The 21,131-nt window shown below is 43.3% G+C and overlaps 2 protein-coding genes across 4 annotated transcripts; one reads left to right on the forward strand and one right to left on the reverse strand.

Annotated features, from left to right (window-relative positions):
- Positions 1-2,003: 2,003 nt before the first annotated feature.
- Positions 2,004-12,917, forward strand: ric8b (RIC8 guanine nucleotide exchange factor B). Of its 2 annotated transcripts, none has more exons than XM_047596435.1 (10): positions 2,004-2,220; positions 2,665-2,712; positions 3,253-3,870; positions 5,199-5,293; positions 6,856-7,006; positions 7,310-7,408; positions 7,937-8,081; positions 8,183-8,327; positions 8,421-8,540; positions 10,728-12,917. In XM_047596435.1, exons 1-10 carry the CDS (start codon positions 2,137-2,139, stop codon positions 10,834-10,836), a joined length of 1,614 nt encoding a protein of 537 aa, XP_047452391.1. In that variant the 5' UTR covers positions 2,004-2,136; the 3' UTR covers positions 10,837-12,917. The 2 variants fall into 2 exon arrangements, with proteins under 2 accessions (XP_047452391.1, XP_047452392.1); XM_047596436.1 differs by having other exon boundaries at positions 2,005-2,220; positions 7,313-7,408.
- Positions 12,918-12,977: 60 nt separating this feature from the next.
- Positions 12,978-20,467, reverse strand: si:dkey-103i16.6 (uncharacterized protein LOC557125 homolog). 2 transcript variants are annotated; one of them, XM_047596438.1, is made up of 9 exons: positions 20,209-20,467; positions 17,350-17,438; positions 16,295-16,517; positions 15,333-15,515; positions 14,998-15,230; positions 14,172-14,272; positions 13,932-14,093; positions 13,642-13,854; positions 12,978-13,514 (listed from the first exon to the last, which is right to left on the reverse strand). In XM_047596438.1, exons 3-9 carry the CDS (start codon positions 16,507-16,509, stop codon positions 13,335-13,337), a joined length of 1,287 nt encoding a protein of 428 aa, XP_047452394.1. In that variant the 5' UTR covers positions 16,510-16,517; positions 17,350-17,438; positions 20,209-20,467; the 3' UTR covers positions 12,978-13,334. The 2 variants fall into 2 exon arrangements, with proteins under 2 accessions (XP_047452394.1, XP_047452393.1); XM_047596437.1 differs by lacking the exon at positions 17,350-17,438 and having other exon boundaries at positions 20,209-20,466.
- Between the last annotated feature and the right edge of the window lie 664 nt (positions 20,468-21,131).

Here is a 21,131-nt window from a genome sequence, read left to right on the forward strand (position 1 = left end):
GGAGTCACGACACAGTGGGGGCAGGGTCAGCAGCAGAGCGGCCACACCGCAGAAAGAATTACATTTCTATGGGGAGAATGTCCTGCTGTGCTGGGGTCATTGCACCTCAGTCCCGTAACCTTTGACCTCTGACCCCTTTCGAGGTTTGTATTTATTAGGGTGTCGATCCTCTGAGATACATCCCAGAAACCCTGAACGAGTCACAGCTGAGACTCCGAATGCAGAAAAGTTGTTTAAAGCAAAAAGGGGGAAAAAAAAATAAAATAGCTCCTCCCTTCTCGGCGATTTAATCACGAGACCTCCGTGTCAATATCAATATCCGCTGAAGATTTCAGAGGAAGATGTGTGATCTGGTCAGCTGAGAGATAAGCACTGTCAGAACTTTCATCTTTGATATGATGAAAATACAGGGGTTATAGCGCGCCTCTTTATTTTTTAGTCATATAGTTATCAAAGGGTTATGAAATATGCATATATGTCTCCTGAAGCCAGTCGTGTCTTTGAATGACTGCCAATGATCTAAAGATGCATCGGAAAATGTAAGATTAAAATAACATTTTACAAATATTATAACAATTAAACTTGTGGTATTTATGCATTTATAAAAACACATCACAGCGCACGTATAACTTCACCAGCAAGGGTTCAGTTTCCACAACAAAAGGGTAACAATAAAGACTGTTACATAAACAGACTGAAAGAGACAAGAGACAACTTGTAAAAACAGCGGCACTGGTTCACCCGGCATAACCAACCAGGCAGCAGTTAGTCACAGAGCTTTACTTTCTCTGTAGAGTCACTTCACCAGAGTTACTGCTGCTGCAAAACGTGTCAACAATGTTTTTGTTTGTTTGTTTTTCTGTACAAAGACTTTTTAGATTAAATTTAAAAAAATAAACATTTGCTCGTCGTAATAACCGTAAAAACCTTCTACGTATTCTCGTTTCTCCTTCAGATCATTTGATGTGCACAACGTAAGGTGAGTATTTAATTAAAGTCAGTTTTTAAGCATTAATGGATCACCTAAAGCAGTCCTAAAAGTTATAAGTGGAGATCACTGACTTTTTTATACGTTTGCCTCCTCTTCAGATACTTAAATCAATATTATTTTTATTATTATTAATATATAATTAATAATAATAATACAATGTGCTGCTTTGGATGTTTGCAGTATATTTATTTTAGTTGTCATGATCTAAATGTCTAATAAAGCTGAGGTGTATGCATGTTAGTAGCACAGTGAATGAATGTATGAATGAATGAATGCTTTATTTCAAACATGTAATACAAAAAACAGAAAAAAATAAATAAATAAAAAGAACATTTGAACAATACTGTGGAGTAGGAAGAAGCCTTACACTTCTCCATTTAACATTTACTTCCTGTGTGTGTTTTTTTTGAAAAACACAATTTGTTTATTCTAGTTTGTTTTTGTTTTTTGTTTTTTTGTTTTTTAAACGGAGCTTTTTCACTGAGTCTTATGTCGTTGTTACCTGCTCTGTGTGCCCTTAATTGCCCCCTGGGGACAAATAGTTTTATGTATCTGAATCTGAATGAAAAATAAATAAATAAATAAACAGTGCTCAGACGGGATGAGGCTCTTCGTTGCCTTACACATAATTTGTGTAAATTTGTTAAAGTGAACCAGATGAGTGAGTTTCAATATTTTTGATTTTCCGAATGACCGGTTCGTTGCCATGCAACAGTCGAAACAACCGAATCACCTTGGACACCGTTTTGCCCATTATTTTTGTAAATTTTATGATAATTTTGTACATATTTTGCTTACACCGTTCCTATTTTATTTTACTAGATAACACTTTTATTTATTTATTTATTTTTTAATTTTAATCGTATTTTATTTTTTATTTTTATTTGTGTTTTTAAGAGCGTTTTTTTTTTTTTTATGTGCAGCTAAGGTCCAGTGACCAAGAAGTTTCCCTTGTGGATGATTAAAGTCTGTCTAAGTCTAAATCTAGTCTAAGTGTAGTCTGGTCGAGTCTATCCGTGGAGCCCAGCTGGGATGGGGACAGTCAGGGGAGTGGCAGCACTACACCACGGTAGCTTCACTTAGCCTCGGTTAGCCTCAGTTAGCCTTGACGTCAAACCTAAGCGAGCTAACGCCCGGTAGCTGCCATGGACTTGAATACCGTCCTGCCGCAGCTTGAAACTGACGGAGTGGATGAAATTGAGAAGCTCCTGGAGCTATATAACCGAGAGGTGAGTTCGTTTTACATCAACCAAAACAAACGGAGGCGCTAACGTTAGCTGGCTAGCTAGTTAGCTAGAGGGCTAGCCACCGGTGCGCTAAAGATCTAATTAGTCAACAAAGATGAGATGCTGACACTGTCTGCTGGTATTTAACAGGGGCGGATGTACACAACGAATCTATGAATGATCAATGAATGAATAAATAAACGAATGAATGAATGAATGAAGGAAACTGGACCATGATACGATGAAGCTGATGGTGCTAACGCTCCTTCCCCCACCAACATGATCTTAAAACAGTATCAGAAGCTTGATTACTTTCTTCCAGGTCTCCCTGAATCATTTACATCCGCTTCTAGGGTCTTTGTGGTTTACGTGCACCCGTAAATGCTTAATACGTGATACAGACTGAGTTGTGTTAGATGTCAACAATGAGTGTCTCCTGTGTTGCAGAACATTCACACCTTCACCTTTGACCAGAATGAAGAAACCCTGAGACGAGTGAGTACCTGTTTTGTTTTGTTTTTAAAAAAGTATGTTTATTGATTTTTAACATTTCACAAATGATAAAAACAAAACACTACTACTAGTAATACTACACCTCGAACAACTCGGCTCACAAACAAAAACAGAAGTCATGAATGACATTAAAGTCTAAGTTTAAGGAAGCTGCAAACCCCACATTTCCATTCTTCTATAAATCCGCTGCTCAATACGGATGCAATGTTCAGACCAAAATATGTCATAAAGAGCTTCATATTGTATGAAAAATGTCATCCTTATCATGCAGCATATCTGTCAAATAATCAAGAGATACGTATTGTATTACAACATTATGCCACTGGGTTCTAGAAAACAACTTCTCCATTGTCCAGTTCAGTAGAGCTGGTGTAAAATGTTAACATACTGTTCAGTTTCCCTTTGTATTTCTTAGTACTGAGGCCGTGTAAGTACCTGTTACCTCTGCAGGTTTGTTATTAGAGGATAAAAACCGGAGCCTCGCTCTATAATTACACAATGTCTCTTGTTGAATCATTTCAGAAGCTGTGTCAGAGCGTCTTGACGGTGCTCGGGAGGCAGGTTCAGCCCAGCTGTCAGAAGACATGTCTGGAGACCCTGCGCATCCTCTCCAGAGACAAGCGCGTCCTTGCGCCTGTAGCCACCAGGGAGGGCATGCTGATCTTGGGAGGGATGGCGAAGCTGAACGCCGGAGAGGAAGGAGGAGATCACCAGGAGCACACGCAGTCAGAGGAGGAGGAGAGGGTGGTGGTGGAGGCCTTGAAGTGCCTGTGCAACGTGGTGTACAACAGCCCCGCGGCTCAGCAGGTCAGTGTGGATGTGCAGCTGGTTCAGGGCCTGTGCGCCAACCTGCGCACCGCCCGCACCTGGCACCACGAGGTGGGCCTGTTCACGCTGCGCCTTCTCTTCCTGCTGTCCGCCCTCCGGCCTGATGTCAGAGGGGTTTTGAGGAGGGAGAAGAACGCAGTGAAACTACTGACGGAGGTGCTGGAGCACACCCTGGACGTGAGCTGGGTCGGTCCCTACGAAACCGCCCGTCCGGATCCTCAGGGCCTGCCCCTGCCCGCGGAGGAGAATGAACGAGCAATGGAAGCACTGAAAGCCTTGTTCAACCTCACGCTGTCTCCAGCGGGCGGTGAAGTGAGTATGCTGTGGTTATGTGATGTAGTGTTACAGCAGAGGTTGCGAGTCATTGTTATGAGGAGATGTGGAGGGGTTAAGAGCAGGTCAGGAGGTTTGAATTACTGCAAATGTGGATTAGGCCGTCCTGCATTACAATAAGACATGTGACTGCAAGGCAGCCAAATAAGATCTGCCACAAGGCCGGGGTTTCTGAGCAAGACACTCTACCTAATGTACTGTCATGGCACATTAGCACACTAACTCAGTCTAAGCATAAATTAATTTAAAGAAATGCATGTTGCCTATAATTTGATTTCATTATAAAATAGACAACTAATTAGAAACCGATTAAACGCCATAATGTCACGTTTAAGTTGAGTTACAGCTGCTGTGTTTCTAGACTTAAAATGAAGCAGCTTGATTTTATTATATGGACGTGTATACACTCGCCACTTTATTAGGTACACCTGCTCAATTGCTTGTCAACACAAATAGCTAATAAGTCAGTCACATGGCTACAATTCAATGCATTTAGGCATGTACAGGTGATCACAAAGCTCATATCATCTGAAACTGGTATCTTGAACATGATAATCAGTTCACTGTACTCCAGTGGCCTCCACAGTCACCAGATCTCAACCTTTGTGATGTGGTGGAGCAGGAGATTTGCATCAGAGATGTGCAGCCAACAAATCTGAAACGACTGCGTGATGCTGTCGTGTCAATATGGACCAAAATCTCTGAGGAATGTTTCCAACACCTTGTTGAAAGTATGTCACGAAGAATTAAGGCAAAAGGGGGCCAACCTTTCACTAGCAAGGTGTACCTAATAAAGTGGCCAGTAAGTGTATTTGCTCTTGTGATGAGTATGAATATAATGTATAAATCAGTATTCAAATATTCAGAAGATATACACACACATGCCGAACACTATATAATGTCTAGAAAGAGAATGATATTCGGTACACAGGCTTATTTTGCTAAATGTTGTTCATTATTTTGCAACTAAGGCTTGATTTTGGAAATTCACTGTCAACCCTGCTTATAATATTTTGAGCAATTACAACTGGGAAGGACGCACGTCTCCAAAGGCAGCACCTAACACAGTGTAAGTCCTAATGACGTTTAGGTCTTAGGCTCGTGTTCATCCCCGCTCTCCTCTTAGATGTCCACTTTTTTTCTCCTCCCTGCTTCTGTAGCTTTTTAGTCGAGGTTTAATGCCTCATTAAAAATTAAGGATCCCGTTTCTGGAGATAGGACTTCGCCTCCACTCTAGTGCCCTTGTTTATTGGTCTTTTCAACAAAAATGTCTGTTTGGAGTCAGTGTTTTCTGCTTGTTTCGAAAGGACGACGACCACCAGTACAGAGTCATTGCAGCCATCCTGCGTCACCTGTTGATGCTGAAGACTGAGACGGAGGAGAAAACGGAGGAAGCACACAGGTAGGAATCAACAACTCTTTTTTTTTTTTTTTAATACACGACACCTTGCGCTTTAGGATCCATGAAACAAATTGCGCGAAACCCCTAAAATAGCTTAGTCCCACGATGCTTTAGCTGCTCACAGTGTGTACGTGTAATTTGAAACCAATTTGCATGGATAAACACACACGCAAAGTGCACCCGCCGCTCTGGAGATTAACTAGATCCGCAGGAAAATAATCTGCCGTGGTTTTCCTGAAAACACCCTCCTAGACAAGAAGTGAGAGTTTCTGGTAACAGGCTGATGTGTTGCGGGAAACGCTTCAGGTTTCGGGTGTGGGCTTCGCTGTGAGCTCTTGTAATGGAGCGGCAGGATCTTGTTCATATGGTAATTGGATGCAGGAATTCCAAGAATGCGAAGCGGCAGCCTGAAATTTAAACAGCGTCATATAAAAGTGACTGATGATCCTCTTGACCTGTCAGACTGGTGGCTGAACGGTCATGGGAGTTTGACCCAATGACCAACGTAATTGGATGTTTGAACGCGAGTGTGAGACAGAGAATAGAGGAGAGGCGCATCGAGGAGGGAGGTTGTTTCTAGAAAACAAACGTCTAATTCATAAGATGTTTGACAGTATTGATTTGTTGTAATGTACAAGCACACCCCTCACTCTAATTTACGATATTACTAAGACTTTTGTTGTCTTAAAGCCATAACATTATGACCGACGGGTCAAGTGAATAACACTGATTATCTTGTTACAATGGCACCTGCCTGTCACTGCATGGGAAACGTTAGTGGAGTGGACAGATAATGAGCCACATGGACACGATCCAGTGTGTTACACAGTACCTTTAAAAAGCCATGCACCTATAGGAGTGAAGGCCTATAGGTGCACGAGAGCTTCCCTGGTTCAGTTTGCTGAAAAAGATAATGCTGGTTCTCATCGAAAGGTGTCAGAACACACAGTGCATCACAGTTTGTTTTGTATGGAGCTGTGTTAACACAGTCAGGGTTTCAATGTCGCCTGCTGTATCAGAACTGAACTGGTGGCCTGGCTGGGTACCAGTGTGTCACTTGGATGTGGAGCACATGGCACGGGGATGCCAGGAATACCCTCTTGCCATAGAGATGAACCTAATCTGCAGCAATGTTCAGGTGGTGGTACGTGTCAAAGTGTCATCCACATAAATGCCAGGATCCAGGTTACCCAGAAGATCATGTCCTCTTAATGAGATCAGCGTTATTCACTTCACAGGTTGTTGGTTTTAATGTTGTGGCTGATCGGTGTATCTTTATGAACTGAGAGAGTCTTGATGACTCCCAGGAGTAGATTTCTTACTATCAGTGATTGCTCTCCTAGAAGCTTAGGCTCTTTTTGTGTATCTGTCATTAAATTAAGTTCATGTTTATGGCTCTAGATTAAAATCCCATCTTGTGCAAACTGTCACCCCTTCAGAAGCTGTTAATCAACTTATTTAACCCTTCGCTCCCTTTGGTAGTTCCATCTCACCTCCTGAATATTTTATCCTTATCATAAAAGATTTACCTAAATAAAATAAATACATGTTTTCACCTCCAGCCATGCTGTCAACTTGCTTAACAACCTGCCTGTGTCCTGCCTGGACGTGTTAATTGACCTGCCCGTCCAGGGAGGACAGGAAAAATATGGCGGAAAGAACATGGACGTGGTCCAGGTGTTACTAGACTTCATGGAGAAGAGAATTGACAAGGTAAAGTTCGTCCTTTGTGGCAAATACAGGGGGCTCCTTATCTCAGGAAACTTTTATGTTACATCTTAGTGTATACATGAAGTGACTCCACAGAACTTAACAGAAACAATTTGAACCTAGCAGGTTTATTGCAGGTCAGAGTTGAGATGCCTGACTTGTTAGTTTTATTTACTGCATATGATTCAGTCTCTTGTCTCCCATCCTGTCTTTAACTCGTCATCCTTTATATTATCTGTGAGTGTGTTACTGCTCGACGTCTGTCTGTTCAGACCGTGAAGTGTTTGTGGGCTTTTTCACTCCAAGCAGGGCTCCAACTACAAAGAGGGTCTGACTCCGGTGCTCAGCCTTTTGACTGGAGGGTCCAGACAACACAGGGAGATCCGCAGATACATCAAAGCTCAGGTAAAATGTCTGCTGACGTTAGATTAGAAGGGGGTTTTGATAAAACGTGTGACACGCTTTTTTATGTGGTAGCATGGCCATTAATATTCACCTTGAATTCACTAAGTTGCAGGAATTTTTGACCCTTCCTCTTGACAGAACTGGTGTTACTCAGTCGACATGCTTTTTAGTTCTGCCTCCAAATCATTTATTGGAGTTACAAGCAAATTAGACTCGACTACAAGCCTCAAGTATTTACCATTTAATGTGCTTTTTAGCTGAAACTTCAATATATCTGTATAATCCCCGCCACAACGTGATGCTGCCACCCCCGTGCCTTAGAGCTGGGATGGTGTTCTCCATCTTGCGATCGTTCCCCTTGTTCCTCCTACAGTTTAATTTTGGTTTCATCTGTAGAGTCGAGTGGTTTTACTAGATACTTATGACCTTTTAGATGTCAGATGCTCTCGTTGTTTGTGTTTAAGCAGCTTGGTATTATAAGCATTTATAAGGGAAAATTTTGAAAACGTTTTTTTGTTTTTTTACCAGGTGCTTCCTCCTCTGAAAGATGTGAAAATCAGGCCAGAGGTTGGTACCACCATCAGAAACAAGCTGGTTCGTCTGATGACACACGTGGACATGGGAGTGAAGCAGACGGCTGCAGAGTTTCTCTTTGTTCTCTGCAAAGAAAGCGGTGAGTGGAGAGGCACCTTTCTGGGTGCCGTTTATGAAATAATAATAATAATATTAATGGTTCGTCTTCACACATCAACATGCGTATTTGTCTCCTTGTAGTGGACAATCTGTTGAAGTACACAGGATATGGAAACGCGGCAGGACTCCTGGTGGCTCGAGGACTTCTTGCCGGAGGCAGAGGAGAGACTGAGTACTCAGAAGACGAAGACTCGGACACAGAGGAATACAAAAATGCCAAACCTTTGTGAGTACCCAGCACGGGAGCTGGACTAAACTGGCGACAGACACTCTGTACATTAATAATGTTTTTTTTTTTGGATGTGCTTTTTTCCCCCAGCATCAACCCCATCACCGGTCACGTGGAGGAGCCGATGCCGAACCCCATTGAAGAGATGACGGAGGAGCAGAAGGAGTATGAAGCCGAGAAACTGGTCAATATGTTCGACAAGTTGTCAAGGTAATAACACGAGTAGAAAATGCTCAGAAATGTGTAATCTGATCATGAATTTAAAAGAAATCAGCCGACGTGTCTAAATGTACGAGAGGATCCTGAAATACAGGAAGTCTGAAGGTTTATCAGGTGAGGAGCCCTCCACAGTGTTTTGATACATGACGTAATCACACCGATCCCCAAACATTTACCATGAAGGAACAGTCCCGACTTTGGTTCCCACCACCAAATTCACCAGGTGTATAGAGAGCTCTGAGCGTCGGGTGATTCCAGATGAAGCTTCGACAGCATTAACAGGATTTTTCTTTTGGAGTAGAGGACAGTGACGCCAAGAAGAGCCGTGTCTAATCCAGACAGCATCAATACTGTAATATTCTGTTGAGGTGGGAGATATACAAAGGTGTTACCCAGGCAACCAGAGGCGGTAACGGGCACTAGCGACCAGATGTATCGGACAATCTTGGTGGACGTCGCATCAGTGACTTCGATAGTTAAACTTCTCTAACCGTCATTGCAACTACTCACTTGCTTCCTGTGTTCACTGTAGGTCTATTTAAGGTCCGGGTCCTGAACATGTTTGGACTTATCTTGTAAAATGGGAAAACAAAACATGCACATAAAATTCCACAGAACTTTTTATTGACTAATGAACTTTCTGTCAGATGATTACCGGCCTTTTTTGAACAACCGTTGCTCCACCTGCTCGTATTCTTCATATTATTTACAGTTTCCCCCAGAAAAGGGTCCTGCTCTATTTATGTTGACCTTTACTTAGCGAGCAGAGGCCACCGGTCGCCGTGCAAACAGTGAGCTCGCTCGCTCCCTGCCAACCGATTCATCATAGGAAGAATCTCTAGCCGTTAGATGCGGCTTCAATTAGGGCCCGGGCTTCCAGCGCGCCACCGCATTCAGCCCGGAGTAAATGGGAGCTGCCGGCGCGGCGTGGCAGCATCATTACCGCCGCTCCGTTAATTATCACCTAATTGGCACACACAGTCGACTTGTCGGTTCTGGTTTCCTTTATGTGTCGCATTCAGGGTTTTTAATAACACATGTCCTGACTTTATTCTCCCTTGTATTTGAGGAGCCAATCACGGCTCAGACAAGGAGTGGACTGAGACAGAGGCCGAAACTAGACAAAGCAATTTGGGTGGAACGTAGATGAAGAGGAAGAGACACACACGGGGGGTGAATAAATGCGCGCGCGTTAAGAAAGCCGACCTCGTCATTGTCGAGCCGAAGAGGGCGTTGGGCCGTAATGAGGCACGTGCGCCCAGGAGAGGAAGATTCCTTTCCAGGGCTGCCTCCTCTTTCTTCTCCTCCTCGGTAAAGGGTGATGACAGAGAGGTGCTTCCTTCTTAACGGCTCTAAGGGGATCGGTCAGAGCTCTGCAAGAATGTGCTCCTCTAACTACTTAACTGGTCCTCCAATTAGCACATAGTCTGAAACCCCCACCCCGTACACCTGCCAGACCCCCGGTCATCATCTGTAGCTGCTGAGGAAAAAAGATTTCCTCTCTTCTGCTCTAATTGGTGGAGATGATGTTACATGTTTTTTGTTTGTATGTTTTCCTGGTTCTTATAGTCCCTGTTGACTTTAACCAGTGATATGTGCCACAAGTTTATTTATTTGTTTATTTATTTGGCCCCGCCTTTCCCCACTATTGGAGCCCCCCCCCCCCCCCACCACAATAAATTACGTTTAATTCCAGGAATTAGTCGGCGTTAAACGGCCGCTTGTGTTCGAGTCTGTCGAAATGAATGCAAACCGGTCGGTTTTATATCTCCGGCGGATGATTCTCTGATGACTCATCTTGGGGGCAGTGGTGACACACGGTGCAGGTATAATTGGATTAGGGTGAAGGGGGAGTCGTGGCTTTGAGGAGATTAGCCGGAGCGCTGATCCTGTAATTAAACTGCCACAGGGAAGGAGGTGAGGAGAGGCAGAGAGGATGGCCAGAGAGGGGCGAGTGTCCATGAATCGGGGGAAGGGGAGGGGGGGTTGTTGAGTGAGGGTCCTCGAGGTGTGTGTGTGTGTGTGTGTGTGTGTGTGTGTGTGTGTGTGTGTGTGTAAGCCCTCTTTAACACCGTCCACAGATACAAAAGGGTCCTGAGAAGAGTTTTGTCTCGACATTTCGTGGAACGCGACCATTCAGAAGTTTGCGGCTTGATGTCCTCGTCTTTGTGTCCGCAGGCAGAACGTGATCCGGCCCATGGGCGTCAGGCCCGACGGGACGCTAGCGCCTCTCGAGGAAACACTCCGCGACCCACGTGAGGACGACTCGGCCTCAGACTCGGACTAGGGCGCCCCGGCGGCTAGGCCACGTTTTCCAGACTGAGCCCACGTCGAGAGCTGTGTCCTATTTCAAGGCCTGGATCCTTTGGTGGGTCCTTGAAGGTGGGTTGTGGAGCTGGGCTGAACCTGCGCCTCCATCCTGATAGAGATTAGTCTGCTGCAGAGTGTAGAGCTGTCTCCAAAAAAAACTTCAGGCGCTGGATCAGAAACTGAACACACAAGTCAAACAACATAGTGAAATGCTGCATTCACTGCTCCCTATAAATTATGACTTTTTTTTTTTTTTTTTAATTTTTCTTTTTTATTTAAACCAATGTTGGACTTAAGAGTATAACCAGGAAGTTAACATATGACTTCTATTAATGTTTATGTCATAAATATATCCATTACACCTTTCAGGGTAAACGATCACGCTCTTTGGTGTCGTTCAAGCGATTCCGACGAATGAATCAGCGTAAAGTCTGACAAATGTGACGTGATAAATTCGCAAACTGTCGCGTGAGTCGACGGGGACTTAAAAGTGCCATTAAAAATTCATCCGGTGTGCAGTGGATTGCGGGATGTGGGGTGCTGCTACTGCGGTTTAAGAAAAGAAATCTTACTTTCTTTGCCTCGTTCAGACTGTTCTCTGAAATTGTTGCACTATTTACGGTCAAAATCAAAGCTCTGACGATCCAGTCCTGAAGTGGGACACAGCTGAACATTTCACAGGCCTGGTCGCGGCTGCAAAGCCGCTCTCCCACAGCGGATGTGGACTGACGCGTAGCGGGAAGACTCTGCAGAGGCATTGCAATGCGCTGGAGGCCTTCATGATTACTCTTGCACCCTTTATTTCGCCGTCGGTTATAAGTTGAGAAAATAGGATAATATAATGTTTTGCTGGATCACGTGTTCCTCACCCGGGAACACGCGTCGTCCTGGTTTGTTTAAAGTATATCCGAGTCTGAATAATCATTCCTTCACTTGTGATTTTTTTTCCTTCACATCGTTCACGGTTTCTCTCTCTGTGTTTCCAGATCAAGTGCACATTACACACACAAATTTAAAACATGAAAATCATAGTGAATAATAGAGCTTCTCCTCGGTTAAAAAAAAAAAATCACGGGGCCTGTCCGGACTAGAACACAGGAGGAGTGATGTTTAATTAGAAAGTCGGACTGAGTCTGAGCACTGTGTAGGTTTGGTTGTGTAATTATCATGAACACTGCACACCAGTTGGTCGCCAAGGAAATTTTCTGACTTCAGGGCTTCTTGGCTTTACTCACTTTATGGTGTTTTTCATTAAAAAGAAAAAAAAAAAGTAAGACTCTAAATGGAGAGACGCAGCGTTTTCCTGTGGTGGATGAATTTCTGTTCTGGACTCTTAAAATGTGTAAAGCCTTCGATGATGGTTTTGTAATCTACTTTACTTTTGCCAAATCTGCATGATGTTGAATCAAGAAATGTGATTTTTCTTTTTCTAGATTGAAAATGTTGCTGATTTTATATAAATCCACACGTATGTGGCGTATGTATAAACTCTCTTTGTGTTTGGTGCAGTTTAATTTAATGTAAAGGGCAGTTCAGAGACTTTTTAACAGACTCAAATCCTGCTTTGGATGTAATTTAAAACGCTGATTATAATGCTGTAACCAGAAAACGTGTCATTCTTATGAGAGCTGGTGAGAGATAACTCGTTTAATACTTAAAAATGAAGAGCACATTTATACTCCTAAAAGACCTGAGTGGATATTTTGAATTGCTTGCCTGAATTTGGTGTCAAAGATGTTTTTTTTTTTTTGTTGTTTGTTTGTCTTTAGAGTTATAAAAAGGTCAGATATACAAAGAAAAAGCACAAAATTCTTCACACCTCAAACAATTCGTTGGCAGTTCCATGCGTTTCTCATCGGTTTATGTTTTGTCATCAGCCAATTCGCGTACGCGCCTTTTGTGCTGCTCTGTAAATGCATTCATGACCCTTCACAATCACAGTGAGATACAGTCAGATGTTGATCACTTACGTTAAATCATTCTGTCGGTTGTTTTTTCTCCCACCTTCTTATACTGTAAATGGCACCATACTTTATACCAATAAACAGTTAAGAATAATCTAATCGTCTTCTTTTGGACCCCTCATAAATAATCATCATAAATTACAGGAGCGTTGCAAATTATGTAATAATTTTATTAAATATAAGTGCATAATACAGTTATTTACTGATATAAAACAAGTTTATTAATTAGCCTCAAGTATAAAACATAGCGAGGAAACATTTACATTGAGTGTTTTCTAGTGTTTGGACTACGTTTCATGAACTTGATTAACTTTTTGATTTGTACATATAAACACAGCATGAACATCTCACTCTGCTAACTCTCTCGGAGGAAGAGGCAAGGCCCGAAACAAAAACACGATAAGAGATATAGATGTGTGCGCGCAACAGTCTTAGTGTGGAGACAGAAAACCGTCTCTAACTTTTCCAGTGTGTTTCCACATTTTTAAAAAAAAAAAAAAAATGTGCAGCGTCAGTTGCTCGGGCTGGACGATGCGGAGCTTTTGCTGTCTGTCTCGGAGTCGGTCTCTTCGCTGCCGCTGCTGGATCCTCTTTGAACTCCCGGTTTGGACCTGGATGTCTCCGTCCTGCCTCGGGGCTCTGATGTTTCTCTGCTCTGTGAGGGAGGACTGCTCACCACTGCAGGGACGCTCTGCAGACAGGAAGTTTGTGCATGTTTTGTTTATCACCAGAGCTACTGTGCTAAAGCTATTTTTAATTACACATCTGATGAATTTCCTTATTAAGAGCCTTTTAACGGGCTCTGATTTGGAACCTACCGGTGCTTCCTGACTCCTCATCAGCTCTTCGATCTCGTGGCTCCAGCCGAGCATTTCAGCGAACCTCCGGACAGTGTCCTCCAGGTCCCCCAGCTCCACGTGGTCCCCTCTCCGCAGCGGGACCTTCTCGAAGGGACCCACGGCGTGTCGGTTCAGGAGGAGGCGAGGCACCGTGGAGCGCACCGTGTTCACCAGGCTGGCGAACGGCTCGATCTGAAAACATAACACACTCGTTAGCTCAGGTTCAGGCTGCAGAAACGTCTGTTCGGCGTTCAAACGCTGGCGTTTACCTGTAAAGACGTGCCCATGATGATCAGCAGGTCAGCTTTAGGGAAGTCTTTCGTGTGGAGGAAATATTTCTGAGGGAGGTCTTCTCCGAAGAACACGACGTCGGGTTTGACTGTAGCCGAGCAGAATGTGCACACGGGCACGTTGCCGTTCATTATGGCGAACTGAGAAATAAAGAAATGCAGAAAACGTTGGCGTGCTGTAAAATACAGGGAACTGGTCTAGGATGTCTGATGAGATACCTTAGCCTCCTCAGCGGGATACGGAGTGTAGCACAGGTGACAGGACGCTGTGGCAAAACTACCATGAGCCTCCACGAGTTTGTCGTCTGGGATGCCGCACACTGTGAAGGAGGTTGTTTAATGTTATGATGGACACTAAGGATACACACTCTATGATATAAAACATTAACAGGTTGGAAAATGGCCTTTTGTAGATCCCCACAACAACAACAACAAAGACATCTTATTTCTAGACTCTTCATTTTAAACAGTTGATATACAGTATGGCTAAATCTTTAAAGTTTCCCTTGGGTGTTTTTTTAATGAAATATCGACATTAATAGAAATCAAACACTCAAGAGTCTCGGTATACGATGGCTGTGCTTTGAAACAACACACGTTTCTTATAAGACAGATCCATCAAAGACCTACAGACTAAACTTAAACTCATATGTGATTCCAGATTTACAGAAGAGTATTAGGGCCACCCATTAGGAAAAAAAAAGGAGGAAGATTCTTTTTTTCCATCATGCACATTGAGAAAAGTTGAAATTTCGAGAGAAAACAGACAAAATTTTGAGAAAAAAGACAAAATTTCAAGAAAAGTAGAAAGACGTTTAAACCTGGAGTACCGAGTGCATATGGTACCGCCATTACTCAGTACTGCTGGTTTAAACGTCTACTTTCAACTATTTTTTCCTCAAAATTTCCTTTTTTTCTCTCAAAATTTCCACTTTTTTTCTCAAAGTGCATGATAAAAAAAAAAAATACCTCCTCTCATTTTTTCCATAATATGAATAAAGAAAAAAAGTGTATATGTATTAATTGTATCCCTTAAAGTTCTCACATTTCTCCAGTCCGTCTATGTTCTGGGTGTACATCCGCAGCAGCAGGCCTTTGTGATGAAGCATGCGGATGAAGTAGTGTATGTAGTTGGGCCGGTGGCTGCCGGGATACAGAGCCTTGGCCAGGGAGAAGAAAGGCTGCGGGTCGTTGGAGAAGTAGTCGATGTTGAAGATGGCCTCTGGGTAAGGGATGTTGTATTTCTCCACGTTGGCGTAAAGACCCGTTCCTGGAGTCCTGAAGAAAGCGAAGAAAGGTGCGCGCGTTTTGGCAACATTTTGAAAAACGTGCAGATTCACACACCAGTAGAGAGATGAAGATGAGACTGCAGAGACAAACCTGAAGTCTGGGATGCCGCTGGCTGTGCTGATTCCTGCTCCGGCCACCACCACCACGTTCTTGCAGCGGCCGAGCTTCACCAGCCGAACCACGGAGGCTAAACCGCTACGGGACGACGGCTTGGCAGCAAAGGTAGATGGACCACCCTGATCAGACCTGGACTCAGACGACTGCATGGGATCACTGATAACGTTTATGAAAAAATCACAAACATGATAAGAAGTTATTAAAGTATTTCATATTAAACAGTTTATACGACATAATGATCTGCAGACAAATTCCAATCCCCCTTTTAAGTTACTTATGTAAAGTTATTTATTTTTTCCCCTTTTTATTCTTCATTTCACTACCTTTCTCATCATCTGATAGTAACGTGGACGCTTATCGTTATAATATATTAAGAAACAGTTTTAAATAGTTTCTTATGTTTCAAGATAGGAGCAGAGAGTCGAGCTTCTATGAACCTTTGATCTCAACATCTGGGGCATCAGTTTTTGGATTACATGAAGAGCCTAAAGCAGAGGTGTCAAATATAAGGCCCGGGGGCCAAAACCGTTCCGCCAGAGGGTCCAATCTGGTCCGTGGATGAATTTGCAAAAATTACACCAGAGATATTAGCTGAAATTTTTCAACAAAATAAGAAATTGGACTTGCACTTCTTAAGAAATTTACAGTTGTTCATTTTTTGCACTAAAGCTGTCGTTATTTTCCAGGAAATGAGCTGTTATGTTACTGGTCCGGCCCCATTGAGCTCAAACTGGGCTGTATGTGGCCCCTAAACTCAGATGAGTTTGACACCCCCGGCCTAAAGAATAGTGCTGCTTTAAAGGGAAAGGTTGCTCACCCAAGATAAAGATCAGTGTATGACTTTTGAAAGTAACCTCACTTTCATTTAAATGTGCATCAACATGTGTAAAAAAAAATATACCGTCTGCCTATATGAGTGTAAACCTCGTCCTCACCTTGCAGCTGAACCGTCCTGCCCGCTCACACTCATCTGGCTGAGGTCCTGGGCCAGAGCCGAGTCCGCCTGCTTCCTTCGCTGTTTCCCATACGGGCCCGGGACGGGGTCCTGGGGCTCTGTGGGACTGGGGTGTCTGGCCTGGGAGCTGGAGCTGCGGGTGACTCTGGTGACCTGGGGGGCTTTTTTATTCCAGCTGGACCTGGACCTGTTCATCCCAACACCTGTGAACAGCAGTAGAAGAGAAGAAAATTTAGTTGAGACATCAGTCGGGATAATCGAAGCTTGTTTTTACTCTGCGTTTCACCCGATTAAAGCGAGATTAGTCTAAATAACAACTGAATATTTTATTTCCTTAACGGTGCAGTTCGCCGTGCATCCACGACACGGACTTGTCTTCATTTCCCCCTGTTCAGCGTCCCATATTTAAAAAGCTGTTACACTGAAATCATTGTGGCGTCCTTTTCTCTTTAGTGCTTTTGCACAGAGGGAAGCTGAAATGTTTTAAAACTGTCAACGCTTGAACAAAAGGTAATGGCTGCAATATATTTAGTGCGACCCCCCCCCCCCCCCAGCAGCTATGCTAATACAGTCCACAGCTGTGGCAGCTTTACTGTTCAGGCTGAGCGGAGGGTAGAGCTGAGAAGTGTGAGGAGGGGGGGTGAGAGTTAAAAAGAGGGGTGGCAGAGGTGAAAGAGAAGCGTAGATTGACTGTGTGTCAACAAACCCAGCTGGGAGAGAAAAGAGGATGCCCCCTAACGGCCCCTGCGAACTGAGAGAAAAACGGGGAGGAGGGGGGGGGGGGGGTTGTGTGTGAAGAGATAAATGATACGGAGGCGGGATTCAATAAAGCAGGAGCAGAGGAGTGGGGGGGGGAGCTTCTTCTCCTCTAAAGCTATTGTAGGCCTTCAAACAACTACCATGAGGGATGAGTGTGAGTGATCAGGGAGAGGGGGCGAGCTACGAAACAAAGGAGCTACAACCCATAAAAACAGAGGGTGGGGTGGGGTGTGACGGGGCAGGGGGGGGGGAAGCAGGAAGATAAGACACACTTTCCTCCAGAAGCACCTTATCGCCCTCCGGAGGGGATGGAGACGAGCTGAAGCTTAGAGCTAATGCACAGTTTAGCTTTTAAGAAACTCGATCTGCAAAAAAAAAAAAAAAAAAGTAAAGCATCTGGAATCTCACATTCTCTCAGTGCTTTTTCATTTCAGTCACACGTCTCCTCTTGCTTTTTTTCTCCCTTATTAGAGGCCGAAGCGCTCGCGCTACTGAAGAACTATTAAAAAACAGCGGGAGGCCGAGGGTCCCCGCTTTTGTCCGGACTCCCCTCAGGAAAAACCCACTTGCCGAGTACAGGCAATAAATCAGCGGCCGGGGTTATTAGGACGGTGAGGTTAACACGTCAACGTGACCGCGACCCCTCGCACATCGTCTTCCTGAAAATAAATAAATAAATAAATAAATAAAACACTTCAACAACAGTCTGAAACTAATTAGTTATCTTTATGAGATAAAAACCGCCTTTGACTGTTTCGAATATTCACTTCTCCGTCCGATAAAGGCCCAAATGGGGGGCACAGGTGCCATTATTCTTCTTTAATGACAAATAAATCCCCGTATAAATGACAAAAGGCTTTAAAAGGATTTGAGAGCCCCTCCCTCCCTCCCTATAGTCGAAAACCTGAGCCCAGTGTGTCGCAGTACCGGACCACCAGGGGTGTAGCTGCTCACATGAGGGTTACAGTTTATCTAATTAGAGATGTCCCACAACACTGCAAACACATCAGTGATCACAATTGACCCCCACCCCCCCATCCCCCACTCCAGAAAAAGTCGAGCGGATTAATAATCCTTTTAAAAACATCACAGGCTGACACCAAAGGTCAAACACCCACAGCTCAACAGTTAGTGAGAAGTTAGCGACAGTACGATCTTTTCTACTTTGCGAACAACTATTTCCGTACAGATACAGATTGTGTGCATCCATCCCCAACCAACCTTACGTGTTCTTGACGTTTCTCAGGATGACATGAGTGGGTAAAACCCAGAGGTGGCGCCCCCGAGCATCGGCTGCGTCTTAAAGGAGATTTGGTTAAGTTTAATGAGGGGCTTTTCCCCTGCAGCCCCACCATTTAACCCTCCACTTACAGACGAGTTGAGGATGGCCGACTTTGATCTCTGGAGCCCCCCCCTCCCTCCCTCCTCCTCTTCCTCCTCCTCCTCAACACAGGGACGTCAACCGGCAGCCTAGTCACCATGGAAACCTCTTCATTAGTTATTTGGAGAGGCAGCAGCTCTGTGTCCTCCCTCCCCACCTGCTCGCTAATGACATATCACTCTGTGTAGCATCTTTGTTGGACCCTCAATTGACACAAAGCAGCGAGTCCTAATTTGTGTTAGTGTATTGTTTGCTCACACAGAAAGGAAGGTGGGTGGTGGTGGAGGGCCGAATTAGAACGGGCTAAGTAATGACTCCTGTCCGGTTCGTCTCCGAAGATGAACTGGGCCTAAATTAAGAACCAATCAACCGTCAATAAAACTCCCGTAAGAGTTCAGGGTTGTGAAAACGGTTTTCAAGACATTTCAGACGCGGCTCTTTAAAATGAAATGTAACTCACTGTATAAACTGGATATTCAAAACAAGCAACCAAAAATAAAAGCCATCCTATTAATTATCCTATTTTTTCAAATTAACATAATGTCTATTCTCTCTATCTCTATTAAAATGCCATAAAATGAAGGAAATTACAAAGTAAGAACTATTGCATCAAACTTACAACCATTTACAAATAAATAAAACAGTAATAAATCCTCTTGTGAGTGGTGTCTTACTAAAATTAAGTAACTAATTGAATGAATTGATTAATATGCACAATTCATAATCAAAAGGTCAGTCTGTCAAGTCTGTAGAAATATTTATTATGTTAACCTTATTTTAAGATTTAAAAAGGCATTAATGAGGACTTTTAACTTTTGGATGGCCGTACATTTATGCTCCTAATTGATGATAGAAATTCCCTCAGAAAAACAAGGAGGACCTGTTCCCTGTATCCGATCACAGTGAGGTCACACTGCTACCTGCTGGAGCCTGTCGCTCATTACACATGAAAGACATCAGCACATTTTAGGAAACTGTCAGTGTCTCAAATGGGTTTGTTACTCTTATAAGTTAGTTTGGAGCTTCACAAAGAGCTTTTTTTTTAACAATCAACATAACACAGTTAAGATTAGAAGAAAATAGGGATAGTTTCACCTACACAGAGTAAACGTCTTTCCCTTCCTGTTGGATTAACTGTGTGCACAGACTATAAATGTTTTCTTTTGCTTTTTTTCCCTGTTGTATACTTCTGCAAACTGACCAGCAGAGTGTTATTTTAAATGAGTGCATACATTTTATTTAGAGAAAGTAATTCAAAAAAGTGTGTAGAAGACCTGGATATGCACCTTGTTCCATGTGTTTTAACAAAACCTTAAGACTATCTCTTGTTAGATGGCAGCAGTGTGACCTTATCTCACTTTATCTAAAGTTTATTGTCTACTACAATCCAGATCAGTGATTATATGTATGCTCACTTGCCAGTTCATTAGGTACACTAAAGCATTGACTCCATGAACAGACACACTTTAGTGTTTAATTCAGTGCTCCTCAATGATCACACAGTTGAATTACAACCTTTCTGGTGGTGTTTCCACATAAATTGAGCAGTGTCCCTTTGAAAACAGTCCTCTAGTGTGAACTCACTGAAAATGTAGGGGTTCATTTCCCTGGACAGGCACATGGACTCGTTACATCCCATTCAATGTGTAATAGCAAAAACAACGTTTTTCAGCTACCATTGGCGTTTAAATATAACTGATAATTCGCAATAATGCCATGAATGGAGGTATTTTTGCAGCACTGTCGTTATCTACCTGTTTCTTTCCGCCTCTGGATGATGAACACACGGCGACGACAGACTTCAGACTTGGCTGCTGGGCCACTCGGGATGTTTTACATCCGTAAGGAAGAAACCAGCTGAGCTCCTTCCGCGCTAAAAAGAAAAACTGAGGGTTGAATCCACCGTCAAGCCTGATTTAATATTTACTTCTGAAAAGCATGAAGCCACATTAACTGAGCATGCAGGCTGTGGCGTTTCAACAAGCGGGAGCTGCTGTCACTGTTGTTTCTGCTGCTTCCGGGCGGCGACTAAATAAAAGTTATTACGAAAACAGGCGGGAAACGGAGCCGGGGTCACGTGACGCTGTTTACTTCCGCTTTAGCAGATGATAGATAGATAGATAGATAGATAGATAGATAGATAGATAGATAGATAGATAGATAGATAGATAGATAGATAGATAGATAGATAGATAGATAATAATAATAATAATAATAATAATAATAATAATAATAATAATCATGAAGAGGGTGGTGGACATTGTTCACAATGACAGTTTGGTAGACCATGTCCAGCATAGATTAAACAATCTTAGCATCCTGAAGCCTCCTGAAGAAACAGAAATGGCTCCGACCTTTTTTGTATGCTTGAGTCTATGTTAGATGACCAGTCCGGTTTGTGATCCAGCTGTAGACCCAGGTACTTATAGGTCTGAGCCACCTCTACACACTCCCTGTTGATGGGACTACACGTAAACATGTACCGTACCAATTTTCAAATCACCAAATGTTGAAAATTATATTAATTTAGGAAAATTTATTTGACATCATATTATTTTTGCATGACAGCGGTGTGGTGGTTTGCATGTTCTCCCAGTTTTGTCCAGGTACTCTGGCATCCGCGCACCATCCCAAGATATACTCGTTAGTTTAAGTGGTAATTCTGAATTGGTCATAA

This window comes from Mugil cephalus, chromosome 10 (genome assembly GCF_022458985.1).
Source record: "Mugil cephalus isolate CIBA_MC_2020 chromosome 10, CIBA_Mcephalus_1.1, whole genome shotgun sequence".
Taxonomy (NCBI): Eukaryota; Metazoa; Chordata; class Actinopteri; order Mugiliformes; family Mugilidae; genus Mugil; species Mugil cephalus.